Source organism: Mirounga angustirostris, unplaced genomic scaffold (genome assembly GCF_029215605.1).
Source record: "Mirounga angustirostris isolate CCGP_5_RB_7025 unplaced genomic scaffold, mMirAng1.0.hap1 SCAF_5, whole genome shotgun sequence".
NCBI classification, from domain to species: domain Eukaryota; kingdom Metazoa; phylum Chordata; class Mammalia; order Carnivora; family Phocidae; genus Mirounga; species Mirounga angustirostris.
Window position 1 is genome coordinate 24264418 of NW_026991713.1, and position 24004 is coordinate 24288421.

At 36.6% G+C, this 24004-nt stretch overlaps 1 protein-coding gene across 1 annotated transcript in view; it reads right to left on the reverse strand.

Moving 5' to 3' along the window:
• The window catches only part of CFAP54 (cilia and flagella associated protein 54), a 295241-nt gene that overhangs the window by 203736 nt on the left and 67501 nt on the right, over window positions 1-24004 (reverse strand). The window contains exons 20-22 of the mRNA XM_064590760.1: window positions 4878-5054; window positions 981-1073; window positions 517-702 (exon numbers count right to left, since the gene is read on the reverse strand). Of these exons, the coding sequence (XP_064446830.1) occupies window positions 517-702; window positions 981-1073; window positions 4878-5054 (456 nt within the window). The remainder of the gene's footprint in view (window positions 1-516; window positions 703-980; window positions 1074-4877; window positions 5055-24004) is intronic.

The window sequence follows — 24004 nt, forward strand, 5'->3', positions numbered from 1 at the left end:
TCAGTCTTTGTTATGGAGGGCTGCTGTTTGCATTGGAGGGTGCTTTTCAACATCCCTGACCTCTACCCACTAGATGCCAGAAGTACCCTTTCAGGTTATGACAACCAAAAATGTCTCCAGACATTGACAAATGTCCCTTGGGGGCCAAAATTGCCCCAAGTTAAGAACTGCTACTCTGGATGATAGGATAAACAGGTAACATTTATTTTCTTCTTTGTGCATTTCAGTATTTTCCAAATTTCTAAAATTAAATTTAAAATTAAAATTCAATTTTTACAATAGCATTTTTTCCTGGATACATTTGTAATCCAAGAAAAAAAATGCTATTGTAAAAATCAATCTCACTAAAAAGAGAAGGAATGATTCCTATTTTTATGAGACTAAACTGCAGTAATGGAAATATGTATAACAAGAGCTTTAGAATATCCACTGTGATTTTTTTCCCATTACAAATTACTTAGTAACAGTTTAACAGAAAAAAACATAGAGGAAAAAATTAGCAGAAATCTCTTCTACCTGCGTCAAGAACATCCGAGCAGTAACAGCAGAAAGAGGTGGATAAACCAGAATTGGTTTAGTTGTCTCCCCAACAGCATCACCAATAAGCTTCCCATTAGAAGAATAAGCAGCAATTGCAAAGACATATTTTTCATTGGTTTCTAAACCTTTCACTTCAAAAATGCTTTTACCATCAGCTGGTATCTGTTAAAAAAAAAAACATATTTCAAGTTTATGTATGGAAAACTGAAGTAATGTGACTTTAAAAATATAATAACCCTTATATGTAAAAAATAAATAAAATAAAAGCTTTGTATTTACTGTTGGATTTTAGCAGTTTGCAATTTGATTTAAATTGAAATTAGAGAAATTCACTGAAATAATGACATTAGAAGAAGGTAAAAAAAAAAACACTCAGTTGTCATTAATGAGACTTTTGGTAAGATTTCCTAACATTTAGAGGTTTTTTTAATTTGACATACCGCTTCTCCTGAGTTTGGGAGATGATTATGATTTAGCCTTACTTTTCCATAACTCCCTTCTGCTTTGCAACCCAAAATGCAGTACCAGGAAACCTGCGGAGGAGAGAGATGAACCCATCATCTATAGTCTGTTTAACAAGGCATTCAATTTCTTTTATCAAGATGTGGCACTTGCTGTGATGAACACCAGGTGTTGCATGGAAGCACTGAATCACTTCATTGTCATTGAATCACTTCATTGTACACTGTATGTAATATTATACTGTATGTTGACTAACTAGAATTTAAATAAAAACTTAAAAAACAAAAAACACTTTTCCAAATACAAATATAGTTATTCAACTTTTAAAACATGGAATCTAACTAATGATGTACTATATGTTGGCTAATTGAATTTAAATAAAATAAATAAGATAAATAAAATAAATTAAAAAAACATGGAATCTAAGTTTACAAATATACTTAGGTTTAATCTCACAAAAATAAAGACAAATATAGGGCTCATTTACCTGGGACTACAAAGACTATTATTCATTATTTATTTTTTAACTACCAGTAACTGAGCAGTTTCTATGTGCTATGTATTGCTGGGAAATTTATATAAACTTTCTAATATTTGCAACATCCCTATGAAATGGGATTACTGTGGTCATTTTGCTTTACAGGAAATGGAGACACAGAAATGTTCAATAACTTGCCCAAGATCAGAGAGTAGCATGATACTTGATAATTCTTAACTATAGGAACAAAAAGCAAAATGCAAATTCTACAGGAACAATCAAACTTAAACTTAATTAAGTGGTTAGAAATGGTTCTTCTGCCCAAGATGTCAAAATAATGGAGATTCCTCATTGGAATGAACTATTCTCACTATAAGGGAAAAGGGAGCAAGTTGATACCTAGGGAATAGCATTATGAAAGAGCCATACTGTCCTGAGGTTGGTGTTGGGTGGGTTGTCATCATTTATTCTCTTTTCCACAGAGGCTCCACCTCCCAACATCTCAACACCTAAATGATAAGGAAGGGGCGCCTGGGTGGCTCAGATGGTTAAGAGTCTGCCTTCGGCTCAGGTTATGGTCCCAAGGTCCTGGGATCGAGCCCCGCATCAGGCTCCCTGCTCAGCGGGAAGCCTGCTTCTCCCTCTCCCACTCCCCCTGCTTGTGTTCCCTCTCTCGCTGTGTCTCTTTCTGTCAAATAAATAAATATTTTTAAAAAATGATAAGGAAAACTGGAAAGAAGGGAAAAAGTAATTGTCTCTAAGAAGCGACTGCCTCTTATAGCTTAGCTTAGCTATTTCTTCCTCCAGGTCAACAGAAAAATCCTAATGGTGTCTTGTCTGCATGAATAGTTCTCAACCCTGACTGCAGTTACTTTTTAAAATACAGTTTTCACAGAACCAACCATTTTTTAAAATTACATATACCCAAGCCTGCCTAGCCTCAATGAATTAGAGTTTCTGGGACAGGTGTCCAAACCTTTGTGTCTATAAAGAAAACTGCTCAAGTAATTAAGAAGCACTTGACAAAGGTAGAACTCCAAAGACAGAGACACAGCATTGAAAGAACTTGAACGCTGGAAGCCAAGAGGGGGGAAAAAAGTCAGATGAATTTCAGAAGAAATTTAAAAACTAACTTTCCATGCAAAAAGAGTACCACTTAACAACATTGAGGGAAAAAATGCAGAAAGATTGTGCTATATGACTTAAATTATTATTTTCTCTAAGTTAAGCTCTCTACATAAACCAGAATTTGAAGGATAAAATTCTCTCTAAAAGCATTTTTAGAAGCAGGATTTATGTTTCTATTTTGTTCCACGAATAAAGACATCTTAGTTTGTGTAACTATAAGGAGCAGTGTGTAATTAAAATCTACATAAGAGTAAAGACACCATGAACAAATCACCACTAACTTTAGAAGTAAAAGTTTATTAATAACATCAGCATTTTCAACTTTTAAAACAGATTTTATTGAAACAAATGCTTTAACAAGAGATTTTGATAAAACAAAAGATGTCTGAACCCTCTAAGCAGAAAACTTATTTAAGCCCACAGCACCACCTAGTGTTGATGCCTATGTAACAGAAGGTAATAATTTCCTGGAGCACCCAACTCCACTAAGGCATAATCTATATAAACGTCATATGATGTGCTCAGTGACAGGCCCTACAACTACAGGTCAGATATGGAATGCTTGTATCTTCCTATTTCTAAGCATTATAAAATAAGATAAACTAGTCACTAATTTGATATACAAAAAAAAAAAAACTGGGGGTTAAATAAACCAAAACATTTGAATAAAAACAAAGAAAAACCCTTGGTAAGGCATCCAGTCTTAGTTCTGTACTGAATTTCCAAAATCAGCAAATCCTCATTCTTAAACAGATCCAAACACATCCAAAATTGAACTTTAAAAATGCTAGCAATTGCAGTAATGCATTTATGATAGCACAGTTCAGTGTAAGATGAAAATTACTTCTATTTCCCCAATTATAAAACATTATAAAGGTGGTATCACTTCTCACTGATGTCCATATCCCATTAGTCTGAAGCACCTCAAAGAATGGAATCAAGCTTTGTGATTATTTTTATAACTCAATTACCTCGCACAGAGCTGGACAGATAAGAGATACTTGATAATGTTCACTGGACAAAATTTATTTAAAAAAATCATCAAATAATGTAATCACACTCTATACCATCGTTAATTGTTTTAAGCAAATTTTACTACGTATGTTTAATATAAGATATGGAGGGGCATCAACTAATACGCCAGGAATATTATATATTATCTCATTTAATTTTCACAGTAAACATATTTTACAAATAAAAACAATACCACCACCACCTCAAAAAGTACATTTAGATTTTCTAAGGTCATACTGCTAGTAAGTGATGCAGCTGGAATTTTAAACCTGTATCTGTCTGACTTTAAAGCCCGTGCCCTTTCCACGATACCAAGTTGACAGACGTTCAAGCAGAATATCCTAAAGACAAAGATAAAACTTTTTTATACTATAGGTGCCTGGGTGGCTCATTTGGTTAAGCGACTGCCTTCGGCTCAGGTCATGATCCTGGAGTCCCGGGAACAAGTCCCGCAATAGGCTCCCTGCTCAGCGGGGAGTCTGCTTCTCCCTCTGACCCTCCCCCCTTCTCGTGCTCTCTCTCTCTCTCAAATAAATAAATAAAATCTTAAAAAAAAAAAAAACTTTTTTATACTACATCAAAGACCATGTTGTTGATCATCCAAAAGAGGAAATTTAATATTTAAAATATAAATCAGGCGGAACGTTTGTGAGACACTAAATCTCAAGTTAGAGTCACATTTAGGCCAAGTTCCAAGGCATTGGGGATGGGAGAAAGAGCTCATTCTTCAATAAATACATAAAGATTTATGACTTACAATATAGTTGGAACTGTCATTTGTTTACATTAAAAGAATCCCCATTTACTTGGAAGAACTCTGGAAAGAACATCTAAATTTGCTATCCCCAAATTTCCTCATCTCCATCATTGGCTCTGAGAGTAACATCCATGCTCTTCAAATGCCTTATTCCAGTTCAGCTGAGACCTTCTCCATCTTGAACACACACTAGGATGTCAGCATAGGACTATGCCATGGTGACGAAGGTACTTAAGAGACAAATGCTTCTCTACTGTTTCTCTTTACTATATATTTGGGTATAGCAAAGCTATACAGAGCATGAAGGAAAATAGCACAAGGAAGGAAAGGTCTTGAAGAAACTAAGTATAGTTAAGACATTACAATACTAATCCCAGTGTTCAGTGCTTATAAATAAGACTATTTAAGTCCTAAGAGCAAGAAAAGTATCAATCATGATAGTCATAAAAGTACTTAACGTTGCTTTGCCTGAAATAAAGATCATAATAGGGAACATACCTTAACATCTGAAATAAATGGAGCGGGTTTCAATGTCACAGAACAATAAGTTCGGGATAGCAGGATAGGTGGGGGAGGAAATCTGCTTTTCTTTCTTTTTGAACTCTCCACATATTTTTGATATGAATACAGGGTATTTTGTTCTGCTTCAGTCTTCTTAATTAAAGAATATGCTTCCTATAATAAAGTGTGAACATAGAAAAATACACTTCAAGATTTGAACTGCATTTATATTTGTAGAATTCTGGTAATGTTAAACAACATTATCATGCTATATGTAGCTTTTTGAGCCTCAGTGTTACACATATTTCAAGCATCGAATGATTTTACAAAAGTAAAAAATAGCTACTAAATAAGACTAAGTAAAAAATAGCTATAAATTAAGTAAGGTAATGGAGTCATATTTATGTATCTAGTATGTTCATCATCATTATAATATATCAACATTAGACATTTCACTTTCTTATCAAACTCTCTGAATATCTACCATCATATTTCAGTGTCCTTAAAAAATTCATAGCACGATCATCTACATTTACACTGAAGAACTGTACACCTACCCTTAATGTAACTTGAAATGTGACTCTCAAGTAAAAGACTATGTGATTTATGAAATGAATATTATTGAAAGTTTCTTACTATCAGCAAGTAGAAATAAAAACACTTATTCTGTAAACCTGAAAGAAAGGCAATCCTCATTTCAAAAGGTAACACATTGAAGGACAACACACAAAACAAAAAATATAAAAGTCAGATCTGAATACTTCCAAAGAAAGTCTATCAGCAATAATAATGCATGTAAATGGGTTAAACTTGTCTTTTAAATTAAATTAAAAGGCAAAGACTCTTTAATTGAGCTCCAAAGCAAAAATCCATGTAAAGATCAAAATTAAATGGGTAATAGAGAAAAAAATAGCCTTTCCATTGTACTAGGACAATTAGATGTCCACATGCAAAAGTAATAAAGTTGTACCCCTACATCACACATCACACATTTTGAGTTAATACAAATATTAACTCAAAATGAATTACAGAGCCAAATATAAGAGACAAAATTATAAAATTCTTAAAGGGAAACATACAAGTAAATCTTCATAACTTTGGGTTAGGCAATAGTTTCTTAGATATGACACCAGAAGGAAACAAACACACACACGTAGATAAACTGAACTTCATCAAAATTTCAAATGATATCATCAAGAAAGTAAAAAGACAACCAACAGAACGAGAGAAAATATTTGCAAATCATGTATCTGATAAGGGACTTGTATTCAAAATATATAAGAACTGTTATAAGTCAATAATAAAGACAAATAACCCCATTAAAAATGGGGACAAAGGGTTTGAACAGACATTTCTCCAAAGAAGACATATAAATAGCCAATAAGTACAAAAAAGATGCACATCATTGACCATTTAGGGATGAAAATACAAAATCAGCAAGCTAATTCAAGAAGCAGAAAACTTAAATGCAGGATAATGATAGAACAAACTGAGAAAGATATCCAAAAATTTCTTCCCACAACAATGTCAGGCTCAACTGATCTCATTTTTAAAAAATTTCAAATCTTAAGGAACTGATAATTCCTATGACATTTAAAAATTTTCTAACTACGAAGAAAGACAGCTTCTCAAATAATTTTACAAATTATTGTAAGAAAACTTGAAAAATGACTGCACTTAAAAAGAGAGCAATCTTCTTACAAATATAAATACAAACATTCTAAATAAAATACTAATACATTGAATCTAGCAATATATTAAAGAATAACATACTGTAATTATATTCTCTATCTCCCAAGAATACATGGATAATTTAATATTAGGAAGTCTATGAATACAATTTAATTTATCTATAAATCAAATGAGAAAAAATATGATTACAGGCTCAATGGCCAAAAAAATATTTGAACTTCTTTAACATTCATTACTTTTTTTTTAAAAAAAAAAAAAGAAGAGGTAAAAAGGGAAATCAAAAAAATTTTAAGACAAATGAAAATGGGAACACAATATACCAAACCTATGGGATGCAGCAAAAGCAGTTCTAAGAAGGAAGTTTATAGTGCATATGCTTACATTAAGAAAAAAGAAAGATCTGGGGTGCCTGGGTGGCATAGTCAGTTAAGTGTCCGACTCTTGGTTTCTGCTCAGGTTGGGAGATTGAGCACTTCAGCAAGCTCTGTGCTCAGCACGGAGTCTGCTTAAGACTCTCTCTCCCTCTGCCTCTGCCCCTCCCCTGCTCACTCTCTCTCTCTCTCTCAAATAAAAATATTTTTTTAAAAAAGGAAGATCTGAAATAAACAATCTAACTTTACTCTTTAAGGGAACTAGAAAAAGAACAAAAACTAAGCCCAAAATTAGTAGAAGGAAGGAAATAACATAAATCAGAAGGGAAATAAATGATATAGAGACCTGAAAGATAATAGAAAGGAGCAACTAAAATAGGAGCTGGGTTTTTTAAAAGATAAAGCTGACAAATTTTTAGCTAGACTAAGAGAAAAAAAGAGAAGACTCAGATTAATAAAATCAGAAATGAAAGAGGAGACATTACAACTAATACCACTGAAATACAAGGAATCATAAGAGACTACTATGACCATTATATACCAACAAATTGGATAACCTAGAAGAAACTGATAAATAACTAGAAACATACAACTTACCAAAACTGAATCATGGAGAAACAGAAAATATGAACAAGCCAATAACAAGTAAGGAGATGAATCAGTAATCAAAAACCTCCCAATAAAGGAATGACCAGAATCAATGATTTCACTGGTGAAGTCTAACAAAAATTTAAAGAATTAATGCCAATCATTCTCAAACTCTTCTAAAAAATTACAAAGGGACACTTACAAATTGATTTTAAGAGGCTAACATGACCCTGATACCAAAGCCAGACAAGGACACTACAAGAAAACTACAGCTCAACATCCCTGATGAATACAGATGCAAAAATCCTCAACAAAGTAAGAGCAAACCAAATTCAAAAGTACAGTAAAAGGTCGATTAAAACCATGATGAAACAGGATTATTCCTGGGATGCAAGGATGGCTCAACATAAATGTGATACAAATTAATAAATGTGATACACCACATTCACAAAACGAAGGATAAAAATAATATGATCATTTCAATAGATTCAGAAAAAGAATTTGACAAAATTCAACATCCTTTTATGATTAAAAAAAAAAAAACTCTCCACAAACTGGATATAGAATGAACACAGCTCAAAATAATAAAGGTCTTATATGACAAACCTAATGCTAACATCATACTCAATGATAAAGGTTAAAAGCATTCCCACTAAGATTAGGAATAAGATAAGAGTGCCCACTGTTACCACTCTTATTCAACATGGTACCAGACATCCTAGCCAAAGCAATCAGAAAAAGGTATCTAAATAAAAAAGAAAGAAGCAAATTGTCTCTGTTTACAGATGACATGATTGTATATACAGAAACTGTAAAGACTCCACCAACACTGTTAGAATCAATAAAAAAATTCAGTAAATTTGCAGGATCCAAAAATTAACATACAAAAATCAGTTGTATTTCTATACACTAACAACAAACTATCCACCCCAAATTAAGAAAACAATCCCATTTGTAATAGTATCAAAAATAAGAAAATAGGGGCGCCTGGGTGGCTCAGTTGGTTAAGCGACTGCCTTCGGCTCAGGTCATGATCCTGGAGTCCCGGGATCAAGTCCCGCATCGGGCTCCCTGCTCGGCAGCGAGTCTGCTTCTCCCTCTGACCCTCCTCCCTCTCATGCTCTCTATCTCATTCTCTCTCTCAAATAAATAAATAAAATCTTAAAAAAAAAAAAAAAGAAAATAGGAATAAATTTAACCAAGAAAGCAAAAAAGATCTGTGCACTGAAAACTATAAAACATTTATGAAAAAAATTAAAGACACCAATAAATGGAAAAATACCCCATGTTCGTGGATAGGAAGAATTAATATTGTTGAAATATCCCTACAACCCAAAATGATCTACAAATTCAATGCAATCTTTATCAAAATTCTAATAGCATTTTTCACATAAATAGAAAAGGCAATCTTTTTTTTTTATTATGTTATGTTAATCACCACACATCACATCATTAGTTTTTGATGTAGTGTTCCATGATTCATTATTTGCGTATAACACCCAGCGCTCCATGCAGATCCCAGGGTCCTGGATCGAGTCCCACATCTGGGTCCTTGCTCAGTGGGGAGCCCGCTTCTCTGCCTGCCACTCCCCCTCCTTGTGCTCTTTCCCTCTCTCTGAAAAGGCAATCTTAAAATTCGTATAGAATGACAAAAGATCCAAATAGCTAAAACAGGCTTGAGCAAGAAGAGCAACACTGGAGATACCACTTCGTGATCTCAAACAAAGCAATAGTAATCAAATAGCATGGGAAGGAAGGAAGGAAGGAAGGAAGGACGGAAGGAAGGCAGGCAGGCAGGAAGGAAGGCAGGAAGGAGAAAGAAAAGAAAAGAAAAGAAAAGAAAAGAAAAGAAAGAAAAAAGAAAAGAAAAGAAAGAAAAAAGAAAAGAAAAGAAGGAAAGAAAGACCAACGGAATAGAATTAGAGAGCCCAGAAATATGGTCAACTGGAGAATGTTCCATGGGCACTAGAGAAGAATGTATATTCTGTTGCTTTGGGATGGAATGTTCTGAATATATCTGTAAAGTCCACTTGGTCCAGTGTGTCATTCAAAGTCTTTATTTCCTTGTTGATCTTTTACTTAGATGATCTGTCCATTTCAGTGAGGGGGGTGTTAAAGTCCCCCACTCCCCCCTATTATTGTATTGTTGTTGATGTGTTTCTTTGTTTTGTTATTAATTGGCTTATATAATTGTTATTAATTGGCTTATATAATTGGCTTATATAATTGTTATTAACTGGCTTATATAATTGGCTGCTCCCATGTTAGGGGCATAGATATTTACAATTGTTAGATCTTGTTGGATAGACCCTTTGAGCAAGAAGAGCATCACTGGAGATACCAGTGTTCTTCCTCATCTCTTTAATCCTCATTAAGTGTCCTTCCTCATCTCTTATTATAATCTTTGGTTTAAAATCTAATTTGTCTGATATAAGGATTGCCACCCCAGCTTTCTTCTGGACCATTTCCTTACACCACACACAAAAATAGACTCAAAATGGTTGAAAGACCTAAATGTGAGACAGGAGTCCATCAAAATCCTAAAGGATAACACAGGCAGCAACCTCTTCGACCTCAGCTGCAGCAACTTCTTCCTAGAAACATCGCCAAAGGCAAGGGAAGCAAGGGCAAAAATGAACTACTGGGACTTCATTAAGATAAAAAGCTTTTGCACAGCAAAGGAAACAGCCAACAAAACCAAAAGACAACTGACAGAATGGGAGAAGATATTTGCAAATGACACCTCAGATAAAGGGCTAGTATCCAAAATCTATAAAGAACTTATCAAACTCAAAACCCAAAGAACAAATGATCCAATCAAGAAATGGGCAGAAGACATGAACAGACATTTCTGCAAAGAGGACATCCAAATGGCCAACAGACACATGAAAAAGTGCTCAACATCGCTCGGCATCAGGGAAATCCAAATCAAAACCTCAATGAGATACCACCTCACACCAGTCAGAATGGCTAAAATTAACAAGTCAGGAAATGACAGATATTGGCAGGGATGCGGAGAAAGGGGAACCCTCCTACAGTGTTGGTGGGAATGCAAGCTGGTGCAGCCACTCTGGAAAACAGTATGGAGGTTCCTCAAAAAGTTGAAAATAGAGCTACCCTATGACCCAGCAATTGCACTACTATTTACCCCAAAGATACAAATGTAGGGATCTGAAGGGGTACGTGCACCCCAATGTTTATAGCAGCAATGTTCACAATAGCCAAACTGTGGAAAGAGCCAAGATGTCCATCGACTGATGAATGGATAAAGAAGATGTGGTGTGTATACACACACACACACACACACACACACAATGGAATATTATGCAGCCATCAAAAGGAATGAAATCTTGCCATTTGCAATGATGTGGCTGGAACTGGAGGGTATTATGCTAAGCAAAATGAGCCAATCAGAGAAAGACATGTATCATATGATCTCACTGATATGAGGAATTCTTAATCTCAGGAAATAAACTGAGGGTTGCTGGAGTGGTGGGGGGTGGGAGGGATGGGGTGACTGGGTGATAGACACTGGGGAGGGTATGTGCTGTGGTGAGTGCTGTGAATTGTGTAAGACTGTTGAATCACAGACCTGTACCTCTGAAACAAATAATACATTATATGTTAAAAAAAAAAAAAAAAAGAAGACGATAGCAGGAAGGGAAAAATGAAGGGGGGGAATCGGAGGGGGAGATGAACCATGAGAGACTATGGACTCTGAGAAACAAACTGAGGGTTCTAGAGGGGAGGGGGATGGGGGGATGGGTTGGCCTGGTGATGGGTATTAAAGAGGGCACGTACTGCATGGAGCACTGGGTGTTACACACGAACAATGAATCATGGAACACTACATCAAAAACTAATGATGTAATGTATGGTAATTAACATAACATAATAAAATAAAATTAAAAGAAAAAAAGAAATATGGTCAACTAATTTTTGACAAAGTCACCAAGAATATACAATGAGGAAAGGATAGTCTCTTTAATAAATGGTGCTGGGAAAAGTGGATATCCATATTCAAAAGAATGAAATCAGACCCTTATCTTACTGTACACAAAAATCAACTCAAGGGGCACCTGGGTGGCTCAGTCGTTAAGTGGCTGCCTTCAGCTCAGGTCATGATCCCAGGATCCTGGGATCGACCCCACATCAGGCTTTCTACTCGGCAGGAAGCCTGCTTCTCCCCTCTCCCACTCCCCCTGCTTGTGTTCCCTCTCTCGCTGTGTCTCTCTCTGTCAAATAAATAAATAAAATCTTAAAAAAAAAAAAATCAACTCAAAATGCATTAGAGACTTAAACATAAGACCTGAAACCATAAAACCCTAGAAAAAAGCATAAAGGAAAAGTTCCTTGACATTGGTTTTGGCAACCATTTTTTGGATCCTACAACAGAAGTATAGGCAACAAAAACAAAAATAAATAAGCTAAAAAGCTTCTGCACAGCATAGGAAAAAGTCAACAAAATGAAAAGGCAACCTATGGAATTGGAAGAAAATATCTGTAAACAATACATTCAATAAGGGCTTGATATCCGAAATATATAAGTAACTCTTAACTCAATAGCAATCAATCAAATGATTTAAAAATGGGCAAAAAACCAGAATAGACACTTTTCTAAAAAAGACATTCAAATGGCCAACAGGTACATGAAAAGATGATCAACATCACAGGGAAATGCAAATCAAAACCACCATGAGATATCACCTCACACCTGTTAGGATGTTTATTATCAAAAAGACAAATGATAACAAATGTTGGTGAGGATGTGGAGAAAAGAGAATACTTGTACAATGTTAGTAAGGATGTGAACTGGTACAACCAAAACCATAAACAGTATGGAGGTTGCTCAAAAAATTAAAAATAGAACTATCATATGATCCAGCAATCCCACTTCTGGGTATTTATCCAAAGGAAATGAAATCATTATCTCAAAGAGACATCTGCACTCCTGTGTACATTGCAGCATTATTCACAACAGCCAAGATATGAAAACAATTCTAAGTGTCTTCTGATAGATGAATAGATAAAGAAAATGTGTCACACATATAATATTATAATATTATTCAGCCTTAGAAAAGAAGGAAACCCTGACATTTGGGACAACATGTATGACCTTGAGGACATTATGCTAAGTGAAATGAGCCAGATGGAGAAAGAGAAATACTATATGGTATCATGTATATGTGTAATCTAAAAAAAGTAAAAGTAAAACTCATAGAAACAGAAAGTAACATGGTGGTTGCCGAGGGCAAGCGGATGGGGAGGGGAATGGGGAGATCTTGATCAAGGGGCACAAGCTTCCAGTTATAAAGTTCTGAAGATCTATTGTACAGCATGGTGACTACACTTAAAAACAGTGTACTTGAAATTTGCTAAGAAACAGATCTTAAGTGTCTCACTCAAAAAAAAAAAAAGTAACTTAGCCATCAAAAAGAATGAAATCTTGCCATTTGCAACAACGTGGATGGAACTAGAGGGTATTATGCTAAGCGAAATAAGTTAATCAGAGAAAGACAAATATCATATGATTTCACTCATATGTGGAATTTAAGAAACAAAATGAACATAGGGGAAGGGAAGGAAAAATAAAATAAGACAAAATCAGAGAGGGAGACATACCGTAAGAGACTCTTAACTATAGGAAACAACCTGAGGGTTGCTGGAGGGGTGGTGGGGGTGGGGGGATGAGGTAACTGGGTGATGGACATTAAGGAGGGCACTTGACGTAGTGAGCACTGGTGTTATATGCAACTGATGAATCACTAAATTCTACCTCTGAAACTAAAAATACACTACATATTAATTAAATTGAATTTAAATAAAAAATTTTTAAAAGGTAACTATATGATGTGATAAATGTGTTAATTAAGCTGCTTGTGGTAATTATTTCATAATGTACAGTAGTCCCTGCTTATCCACAAGGATACATTCCAAGATGCCTGAAGCCACAGATGGTATTAAACCCTATATATACTATGTGTTTTCTCATACATACATACAATAAAATTTAATTTATAAATTAGACATAGCAGGGATTAACAATAGCTAATAATAAAATAGAACAATTATAACAATATATTGTAATGAAAGTTATGTAAATGTGGTCTCTCTCAAGATATCTTGTTGTGATGCACTCACCCTCTTCTTGTGAATCATGATGTGAGCAGATAAAAGGTCTACATGATGAGATGAAGTGAGGGGAATGACGTAGGCACTGTGACGTAGCTTTAGGCTACTACTGACCTTCTGATGATATGTCAAAAGGAAAATCCATCTGCTTCCAGACTGTGGTTGACTGCGGGTAACTGAAACCACAGAAAGCTAAACCACAGCTAAGAGGAGACTACTGCCTACATATATCAAATCATCATGTTGTACATTTGAAATATATTACAATTTTATTCGCCAATTATGCCTCAGTAAAGCTGGGGGGAGGGAGTGCAAGCCTCAATAAACTAGGAAAGCTCTTTCTTTAGCATGAGAAAAATATTAATTTTAGCCAAAAGTCAAAATTATGGCTAATAGTGAAACACTAAAAGAATGATCAATAAAATCCAGGAGACATGGGCGCCTGGGTGGCTCAGTTGGTTAGGCGACTGCCTTCGGCTCAGGTCATGATCCTGGAGTCCCAGGATCGAGTCCCGCATCCGGCTCCCTGCTCAGCAGGGAGTCTGCTTCTCCTTCTGACCCTCATGATCTCTCTCTCTCTATCTCATTCTCTCTCTCAAATAAATAAAAATAAAATCTTTAAAAAAAAAAAAATCCAGGAGACATAATGCCACTATTCCTTTTTATTCTGGAAGTTCTAGCCAATTTAATAAATTTAAGAAAAGAAATCCTGAGAACGAGAAGACAAATGTCTGTCTACCAAACTTCAAATACATTTCACTCTCTTAGAAAAACCTGTGCTGTTTCCTCCGCAGAAGACATGCTAAGTTCAAAGCTTCCATTTGGAGATCTGGACTTGAGTTCAAAAGAAAGGGTAAGACTTTCCGTGAGTCATTTGCCTCAAAGTGATATTTAAAGTTGAGTGAGTAAACCAGTTCCCTTTGGGAGTGTAGATTATAAAACTCTAGTATCATACATTTTTTTCTAAAATAAAGATTGACCTAAATTGAGATCAGAATTAACTCATTTTTATTTTTATAGGAAATGGTTGACATTCAGGTCTAAAATCATTAGTTGTGATTAAAATGTATCTATAATAATAAATGGGTTTTTTAATTCTGCTTGTTCTGTGCCAGGAGACCTTGAAATTTTTTTTTGGCGTTACAGTTAAAAAATCTTAGCCATTTGCATAGGACAATCGTTTCTTCATGTGAGAAGGGATGTATTATATGGTAACCATGTTTCTAGGGCCTACATGCCAAAAACCTTAACTGTTTAGACTCTAAAGCTAATTTATAGACACATGGTGCTCAGTATAACTTGAATCATTGAATGAATGACTCAACCAAGGAGCATAGAATGGCATCTGTTATCCCTTATCATCTCCACTTTTTCACTCATTCAATCAAACTGAGAAAAAAATGGAGAAAACGGATGGAAAGAAAGATGTTGAAGGAGCTGTGTCATAAAACACTATGAGTCAAGGCATCAGCAGTGCCTAGTCAACCCAGAGGACACAACACGCACAGGGCTGGGCAGAGGCTCATTCACCTTTCCACCCTCTACCAGAGATGACAGACCAGATTTGGCTCCCTGAGAGGACAGATGGGCCCACAGAGCAGGGTTCCCTTGAAAGGCAACAACAGGTAGGAGCTTAGTAAGAGGCCAGAATTGAAATGAGGAAGAAGCCTGAGCAGAAAAGGTAAGTAGATTCCCCAGACAACTGTGGGAAATTTTTAAGAAATTCCTACTTGAACAGAAGGTAGAAGAAAGCTATTATATTTTGAACATTAAATGTTAATGTGACTTCATTTGCGTCACAGTCTGGAGACCAAGATATTTTAGGCTGCATAAGAACAGGTGAAATCAGCCTAAGGAAAAATTATGCAACACAAGGGAAGAGACCAATGCCTTGAAAGTTTCCCTCCTCTGGATTATGTATGCAGCCTAAAAAATGCACCAGCAGCATTGGTTTGCTGGCCCTAATATTAACACAGACTGCCTCTGATCCTATCTCAACTGACTGGCCAACTGCCCTGGGCTTTCTACACTTACTCCCAAAATTTGCCTCGGCAGTTCATACTCTAGTGAACCAGTCAGACACTAGCATCTTCTGACTTGATTCTAGCAGCTTCTCTCTGCATATCCACGAATTCAACTGAGATTTTTTTTTTTTTTAAACTTCCTGCTTTCTGCCATGGGTTATCACAAAGATATTTCTCAAACCTGGCTGTTATTCAGTATCATCTATGAAACTTGTTTAAAAATTAGATAGTCCAACCCCACTCTGAACCTATTTAGTAAAAATCTCCAGGGGTGGGGCTTAAGCATCTGTATTATTAAACAACTGTTGAGGGTACTTCTGAAGTACACCAGGGACTGGGGACCACTGACTGAGATGATTTAATCAGCCTCCTCCCCTTTCTCTCAGTCTCTAGTCTCCTCAACCTCCAGTCTTCTAGCCCTTCAATGGTTCCTCCTATACTTGTTACAGTGCTAACTCCGCCATAGGCTTGGTATTCTGATCACAATTAATACTTGCTACCTTTATCTCCCTCTCTACTCTTTTCTCCCAGAGCTACTGCCTATCCAACCTAACCTCCAAAACCATAAAAAAAAAAAAAAAAGTCATTCATTCCCTGAGAAGCTATGCTTGTCATGCCTCAGAGCTTTTCCCATGAAATTTCCTTTTCCTAAAGGGTTTTACATCCTTTTCTGTGCTTCAAGATCCACTCAAACAGGGGCGCCTGGGTGGCTCAGTCATTAAGTGTCTGCGTTCAGCTCAGGTCATGATTCCAGGGTCCTGGGATCGAGCCCCGCATCGGGCTCCCTGCTCAGCGGGAAGCCTGCTTCTCCTTCTCCCACTCCCCCTACTTGTGTTCCTGCTCTCGCTGTCTCTCTCTCTGTGTCAAATAAATAAAATCTTTAAAAAAAAAAAAAAAGATCTACTCAAACATCATCTCTGAATCCTCCCAAAGAAGTCCCACACATTTAGGTACTTATTCTCTTCATTTTCCACTCTTCGTTTTAGCACGTATTACACAATATGAGCATCTTGGTGGCACAAGGACAGTACTTTATCTCTTTAGGTTCAATAAACGTGTTCTTAATGAAATACATGAAATTTTGACAGATGAGGATGATCTATAATGCATTTTAAGACAGTATGTTTAAAATATTCTGATTGGAAAGTAAATTAATTAATTAATTAAATGTTCTGATTGAGTCTTGATTAATTTTAACCCCCTAACTCAGATTTCATGGCCCAATTTGAAACAGATTAATAAAAGTACTAAATTTTTTTAAGATTTTACTTATTTATTTATTTGTCAGAGAGATAACACAAGCAGGGGGAGCGGCAGGCAGAGCAGGCAAGGGAGAAGCAGGCTCCCCACTGAGCAAGGAGCCCAGTGCAGGACTTGATCCCAGGACCCTGGATCATGACCCGAGCTGAAGGCAGACACTCAACCGACCGAGCCACCCAGGCATCCCTAAAAGTACTAAATTTTTAAATGAAAGGTAACAAAAGTCTAAAACACAGTCCTTGATTTATGTCAATCAGATAAATTCTATAAAAATTGGACTCAAGGTAAAACCTAATGCTAGTTAGAAAATCCAAACTTAGCCAAATCACTGAGCTGCTAAAAGCATTCTATTTATAAGAAAGTGATTAGTATACTAATTAGAAAAATATCTGCACCCCCATGTTACTGCAGCATTATTTACAATAGCCATGTTATATATATGAATATACAATTCATATATATATGTGAATTGCAATATATGAATATGCAATTCTTACATATGAATATGCAATTCATACATATGTGAATATATAACTCATATATATATATATGAACATACAATTCACATATATATGAATGTTATCTAGCCATAGAAAAAGAATGAAATCTTGCCTTTTCTGACAACATGGGTGGACCCTGAGGGCATTATGTTAAGTGAAATAAGACAGAGAAAGACAAATACTATATGATGTCATGCATATATGGAATCTTAAAAAAAAAAAAAAAAAAGAAAACAAGGAGATAGGGGCACCTGGGTGGCTCAGTCAGTTGGGCATCTGCCTTCGGCTCAGGTCATGATCTCAAGGTCCTGGGATTGGGCCCCGCATTGGGCTCCCTGCTCAGTGGGGGGCCTGCTTCTCCCTCTGCCTGCCACTCCACCTGCTTGTGCTCTCTCTCTCAAACAAACAAATAAATAAATAAAATCTTAAAAAAAAAAAGTAGATAGATACAGAAAACAGACTCGTGGTTGCCAGAGGTTGGGGGTGGGAGGTAGGGCAAAATGGGTGAAGAGGGTCAAAAGGTACAAATTTTCAGTTATAAAATGAATAACTCATGGGGATATAATATACAGGCTAGTGACTATAGTTAGTAATATTGTATTGCTTATTTGAAAGTTCCTAGAGAGTAAATCTGAAAAGTTCTCATCACAAGAAAAAAAATTTTGTAACTGATGACAGATATATAAGTTAATAAAATTTACTGTGGTGATCATTTAGCAATATATACAAATACAAAATAATTACATTGTGTACCTGAAATTAATATAATGTTATATGTCAATCATATATCAATTTTTTACAAAGAAAGTGATTAGGGCTTTTTAAAGCAGGTTCCTCAAATAGAAGGAGGAAATATCACCAGAAAATTAGCCTCAAAACCTCAAGAAAGAGAAATTCCCATGAAACCAGCTCTATTCAACTGTGAAAAGAGAAAAGTGTGAGGTGCCTGGGTGGCTCAGTTGGTTAAGAGTCCAACTCTTGATTTCAGCTCAGGTCATGATTTCAGGGTCGTGCGATTGACCCCTGAATCAGGCTCTGTGCTATACGCAGAGTCTGCTTGTCCCTCTCCCTCTGCTCCTCCCCCGCTTGTGCGCGCTCTCTCTCTCCATCAAATAAATAAATAAATAAATAAATAAATAAATAAATAAATAAATAAATAAAATCTTTTTAAAAAAGAGAGAAAGTGTTATCAATATGGACATCACTGGGGTGCCTGGGTGGCTCAGTCGGTTGAGCGACTGCCTTCGGCTCAGGTCATGATCCCAGGGTCCTGGGATCAAGTCCCGCATCGGGCTCTCTCTTCAGCAGGGAGCCTGCTTCTCTCTCTCCCTCTGCCTGCTGCTTCCCCTGCTTGTGCTCTCTCACTCTCTGTCAAATAAATAAATAAAATCTTAAAAAAATATATATATGTATATATGGACATCACTGTTGCCTATAATATGTCCAACACATTGTCTAATGTGTCCACCAAAACATATTGTTTTATTTCCAGAAAACAACAGTACTAAAGTCCAAAGTACTACTGTCTGAATGTAAATCTCTCTGCCTATAGTTTCCATTAGAGAAACAAACCTGCCTCTTTTTAGAAGTTATTCAGTGCTTATGAGGACAGATTAACATTAAATACATTGGACAACAGCTTAACATCCACAGTGCAGCAAGACACTTAGGGAAAGATATAAGACAATCTTCAAGGTCATGATTAACAACTATCCATAAAAAACTATCATAAGACTGGAAAGATAAAGTGCCATATTTACTACTTGTCTAGTAGACCTCCTGAGGTATATTCTGAATTCTCAGCACTATTATGTACATTTCAGAAGGAGATGAAAAGTAGGTTAAGTCATATCCAAGAATCCTGGCAAGGAATATTTTTTGATTGCTGAGAATAAAATATACTACTTATAAGATCAATCTAAGAGAAAACACAAAAAGAAATGTATAGCTTGATAAATGAAAATATATTTAGAGCACCAAAAAATAGTTCTGATATGATAAAACAGAATGTTCCAGAATGCTTAAAGTGGGAAACAGAGTAGTAGTAATAATAATAATGGCTAACATTTATTGACTGCTTATTCTGTGCCAAATGCTAAGCATTTTATATGCATCATTTCCTTGAATCTTCCCAAGAACTCCCATTTTACATATGAAGAAATTAAAACTTAAGAGAGCATAAGTAACTTGACCTTGGTCATACAGCTAGTCAGTGGCAAAACCAAAACTCTAATCCAAAACCCTATCCTCCTAACCACTATGTATTTTGTCTTATTAATACAAACCTAAGTTAAAAAGAAGCACGGAAAGGCAACCTGGATGGTTTCCTGAAATAACCTTAAAACCTGAAATGGAAATTAGCTAAAATCTTGTCAGTACTTTGAAGTCTAAAAGGGCAAAACATGACCTCATGGGAGGGGGTCAGAATCAGAAAGGGTTTGCTCTTTATGAGGAAGACTTCAGCATAGAACAATTAAAAAGGACTGATAAGGGCGCCTGGGTGGCTCAGTTGGCTAAGCAACTGCCTTCGGCTCAGGTCATGATCCTGGAGTCCCGGGATCGAGTCCCACATCGGGCTTCCTGCTCGGCAGGGAGTCTGCTTCTCCCTCTGACCCTCCCCCCTCTCATGTGCTCTCTCTCATTCTCTCTCTCTCAAATAAATAAATAAAATCTTTAAAAAAAAAAAAAAAGGACTGATAAGATCTCTGGGGGGAAAAAATGATTCACATATATTCTTCCCCGAAAAGCAAATAGAACTGATTTGACTAAAATGCTATAAAATAGGAAAAATAATTATACTTAGTAATCCAATTACAGCTAACCTAGTTAATAGAGTGGTATTTAGGAGACATGAAGGTAGAAATTTGAGAAATAGTAAAGTCAGGAGTTATTAGAACTTCGAGTGGTCTGGGCTTCTTCATTAGTTCTGGTTCCAAAATACGACCATAAAATTAGATTGTGTCAATTACAAAAAATAATCTGTTAATTCATAATGCTCCTTTTCTTAGAGTTGAAGCAATATGACTGGATTTTGGAACTGCCAAAGTCATCTCAACTACCAATTTGTTTAAGTTTCAACAAATAGAATTAGGAGAAAACTAGATGCATCAGCTGGGGCTCTTTGAACCAGGAGCAATAGGAAAACCATGCCAGGACCACAGCAGGTGCAAAGAGGTAAGAGGGTCTACAGAACAGAACCATAATAGTCTGATCAGTACACAAGCATTGGAAAGAATGAAATGTCAACTAGTTTTAGTCTTTTTATCCCTCCACTCAAGATCTAATTCCAAGAAGGGAGGTCCAAATTGGCTTCCCTCACGTCACTAGTCCTCTGACTGGCTAGCAGAGAAGAAAGCCCCTGAAAAGTCCCACCCGACTACATCTAAAAGGGAAGGAGGAATTCCTCAAAAGGTGATATTTGGAAGGGGAAATGGGTGCTGGACAGAAAACAGCAATATAAAACCCTGCCCTTGTAACACTTACCTTGGATTGAGGAATATTCCTGCCTCTTCCCAATAGGAAATCCCATCTGCACAGAGACTGAATGTCTGGCTGGGAGACTGAAGTGGACTAAGAGCAATGACCATAAGCCACACGACCAGTGCTCTATTTGATCAGAAGTAGATCAGGGACGTCTGAGACTAGTTCCAAGTGCAATCCATTAAAGTAAATCTGTGATATATTGTGTAAAAAGCCAACATGGACTTCCAGAAGTCCAATACCAAGACAGGAAAATGGGGGGTAAAATGCCTATAATAATAATTTTTTTAAAAGACCAGTCATTTCATTTAGAAAGCTAACAAGCTATTATCAAAGGTTTGTACCTCAGTCCTGGCAACAAGTTGGTTCACTTTTAACTGATTAGGAATAAAACGGACACCTGATGAGATTATACAGCTCCACAAGGTCAGGAAACTTTTGAAAAACTAAAACAGGGTATGAATTATTTAAAAGTTCTGAAAAGATCCAGGCTTTTTAAACCTTTTTATGGTACAAGGTGATGCATCAGTTACTGATTTGGGGATAATTTTATTACAAGATCATGATAATGTAAAACATTCTGTAATATACCCCAGTAGAAAATGATTGCCAGGGGAAAGAAATTTATTTGTCTTCTTTAAAGAAAGAAAGTTTGGCAATTATTTGAGCCATAACATCATTGTTTACGAGAGTACCCTAAGGACTGATCATTAAGCCTTAACACTTGGATAAAAAAACTACTGCTGAGGAGCAGAGGTGGCCAAAGAAGGTTTCAGGACTTCTAAATAAATATTCCATGTGTGCCTAGTTGGTGAAAATCCTTGGGGAGGACGCCCCATAAAAAATAGAGCCTCTACATGCATCTCATAAGTCTATCCTAAGAGGACATTATACTTACAATTTTTCTTAAGTTAAAATAGTTTCATTTAAGGGCGCCTGGGTGGCTCAGTTGGTTAAGCGACTGCCTTCAGCTCAGGTCATGATCCTGGAGTCCCGGGATCGAGTCCCACATCGGGGTCCCTGCTCAGCGGGGGTCTGCTTCTCCCTCTGACCCTCTTCCCTCTCGTGCTCTGTCTCTCATTCTCTCTCTCTCAAATAAATAAATAAAATCTTTAAAAAAAAATTTTAAAAAATAAAATAAAATAAAATAGTTTCATTTAAGAAAGAGAAGAAAAAGATGTAAAAACTGTAGTCTTGTCACATCTCCAGTGTGACCCCCCAGTGTCAGTGGTAGGAAGACAGAGGCCTAACAGGAATAAGCATATTACGACAGGATAAGGACCAGACTGAGTCACAATAAAACAAAAAGGAAAATCCCTAAGGTTTTATTCTCTCCAGCTCTGACAGGCCACAAGATTACTCCTGAGAGAACAGTTCTAAAAAAGAAAGATAAGTTTTATTTGACATATAAGTAGGACTGAAGTATTAGTATCCTCCAAGCACTAGACTGTAGCAAGTGGCCACAGAAGCATCTGTTGAGAAAATGGATCTGAACACACACCAAAGTCTTCCAACAAAGATCAGTCACCACTTGGCCTTGAGACTGTCCAACACCATCATCAAACTCCTTCATTCAAATGCTGGAATTTCAATTATAATAAGGCTCTTCCCTATTACTGCCAGGACAGACTTCCCAACCTTGAACATTAATATCATCTGTCCACCCAAAATCCTCAGACTTCCTCTCTGGTCTCACTTCTTACCCTCTTCTCCCAACAGCCCCCTCTCCCCTTTGCCATTTCATCTGTGCCTCTATGACACTGAATGACCTAGAGGACCACAAGAACTCTATGACCCTTCTAGCTTCAGGAACTTTGTACATGTTGTTTTCTCTTCCTATAAAGTCCTTTTCACCCTTTTCTTCCTCTTTCTCTGGCTACTCCTGCCTATCAGTATTCAACCTCATGATTTCTTTTCTGGAAGTTTCCTTACATATTACCCACTGTTTGATTAGGTACTCCTCTGCTAAATTCCCCTGGAATTCTTGCAGTTAAAGTATCTATGACACTGGGCGCCTGGGTGGCTCAGTTGATTAAGCAACTGCCTTTGGCTCAGGTAATGATCCCGGGGTCCTGGGATCGAGTCCCACATCGGTGTCCCTGCTCAGCAGGAAGCCTGCTTCTCTCCCTCTCCCTCCGCCTGCCATTCCCCCTGCTGTGCTCTCTTTCATTGTCAAATAAATAAAAAAAATCTTTAAAAAAAAAAGTATCTATGACAGTAACCCATAATTACCTACTTACTTGTCTATGTTCCCACAAACTGGATTTATCTTGAAGGCAGGGACCACAAAAAGAAGGCAATCCATCAATATTTGTTGAATAAAGGATTTTTGTTTTTGTTTGTTTTTATCCCCTGTACTCAGCATAATACCCGACACACAGTCGATGTACAATAAATATTTGCTGAATGGATCATAAGTACTCAAAAACATTTGTTGGATGAATGAAGTAATGGACAGATGATCAGAAAGTGCTACATATCAGAAATCTTAAATTCCAATATCTTACTTTCTGACCTCAAACACTTATCCTTCCAGCTCTCTCAGATTCTGATTTTCTGGTCCCTGACCTCAAAGAGATGTCCAGTTTCTTGACATTTCCATGCTCACCAAGTCTTTAAATACCATGAAGGTATCACTTCCCTCTCTATTCAATCTGTACCCATTTTTATTAAGAACTTTTAACCCATACTTTCATTTGTAAAAATCTAGCCCTGTACAAATCTCTGCTGTCACAAATATTCTGCTGTCACAGCTACTAAAAATACTACACCAGGGTAATGCCATACCACCATGCAGATGGGGCCCAGTATAAATTCATGGTCTTCAACTTTAGCTAGAACTTTGTGCTGGCCAGTTCTTCAACTTCCTTGTCAGCTCCCTTATCCATTCCTCATCCATTCCACTCCACTCTATCTTTTCTCTCCTCAGTCCAACTGTCCACCCTTGCTCTCCATTGTTGGCAGATATCCTTGCCTCCTACTTTATCAGATGATTGACATAAAAGGCATAAACTCAACTCTCTGCCGCCACACCAATAGACTTACTCAAATCTACATTGATCTGTTCCTCCTTCCCT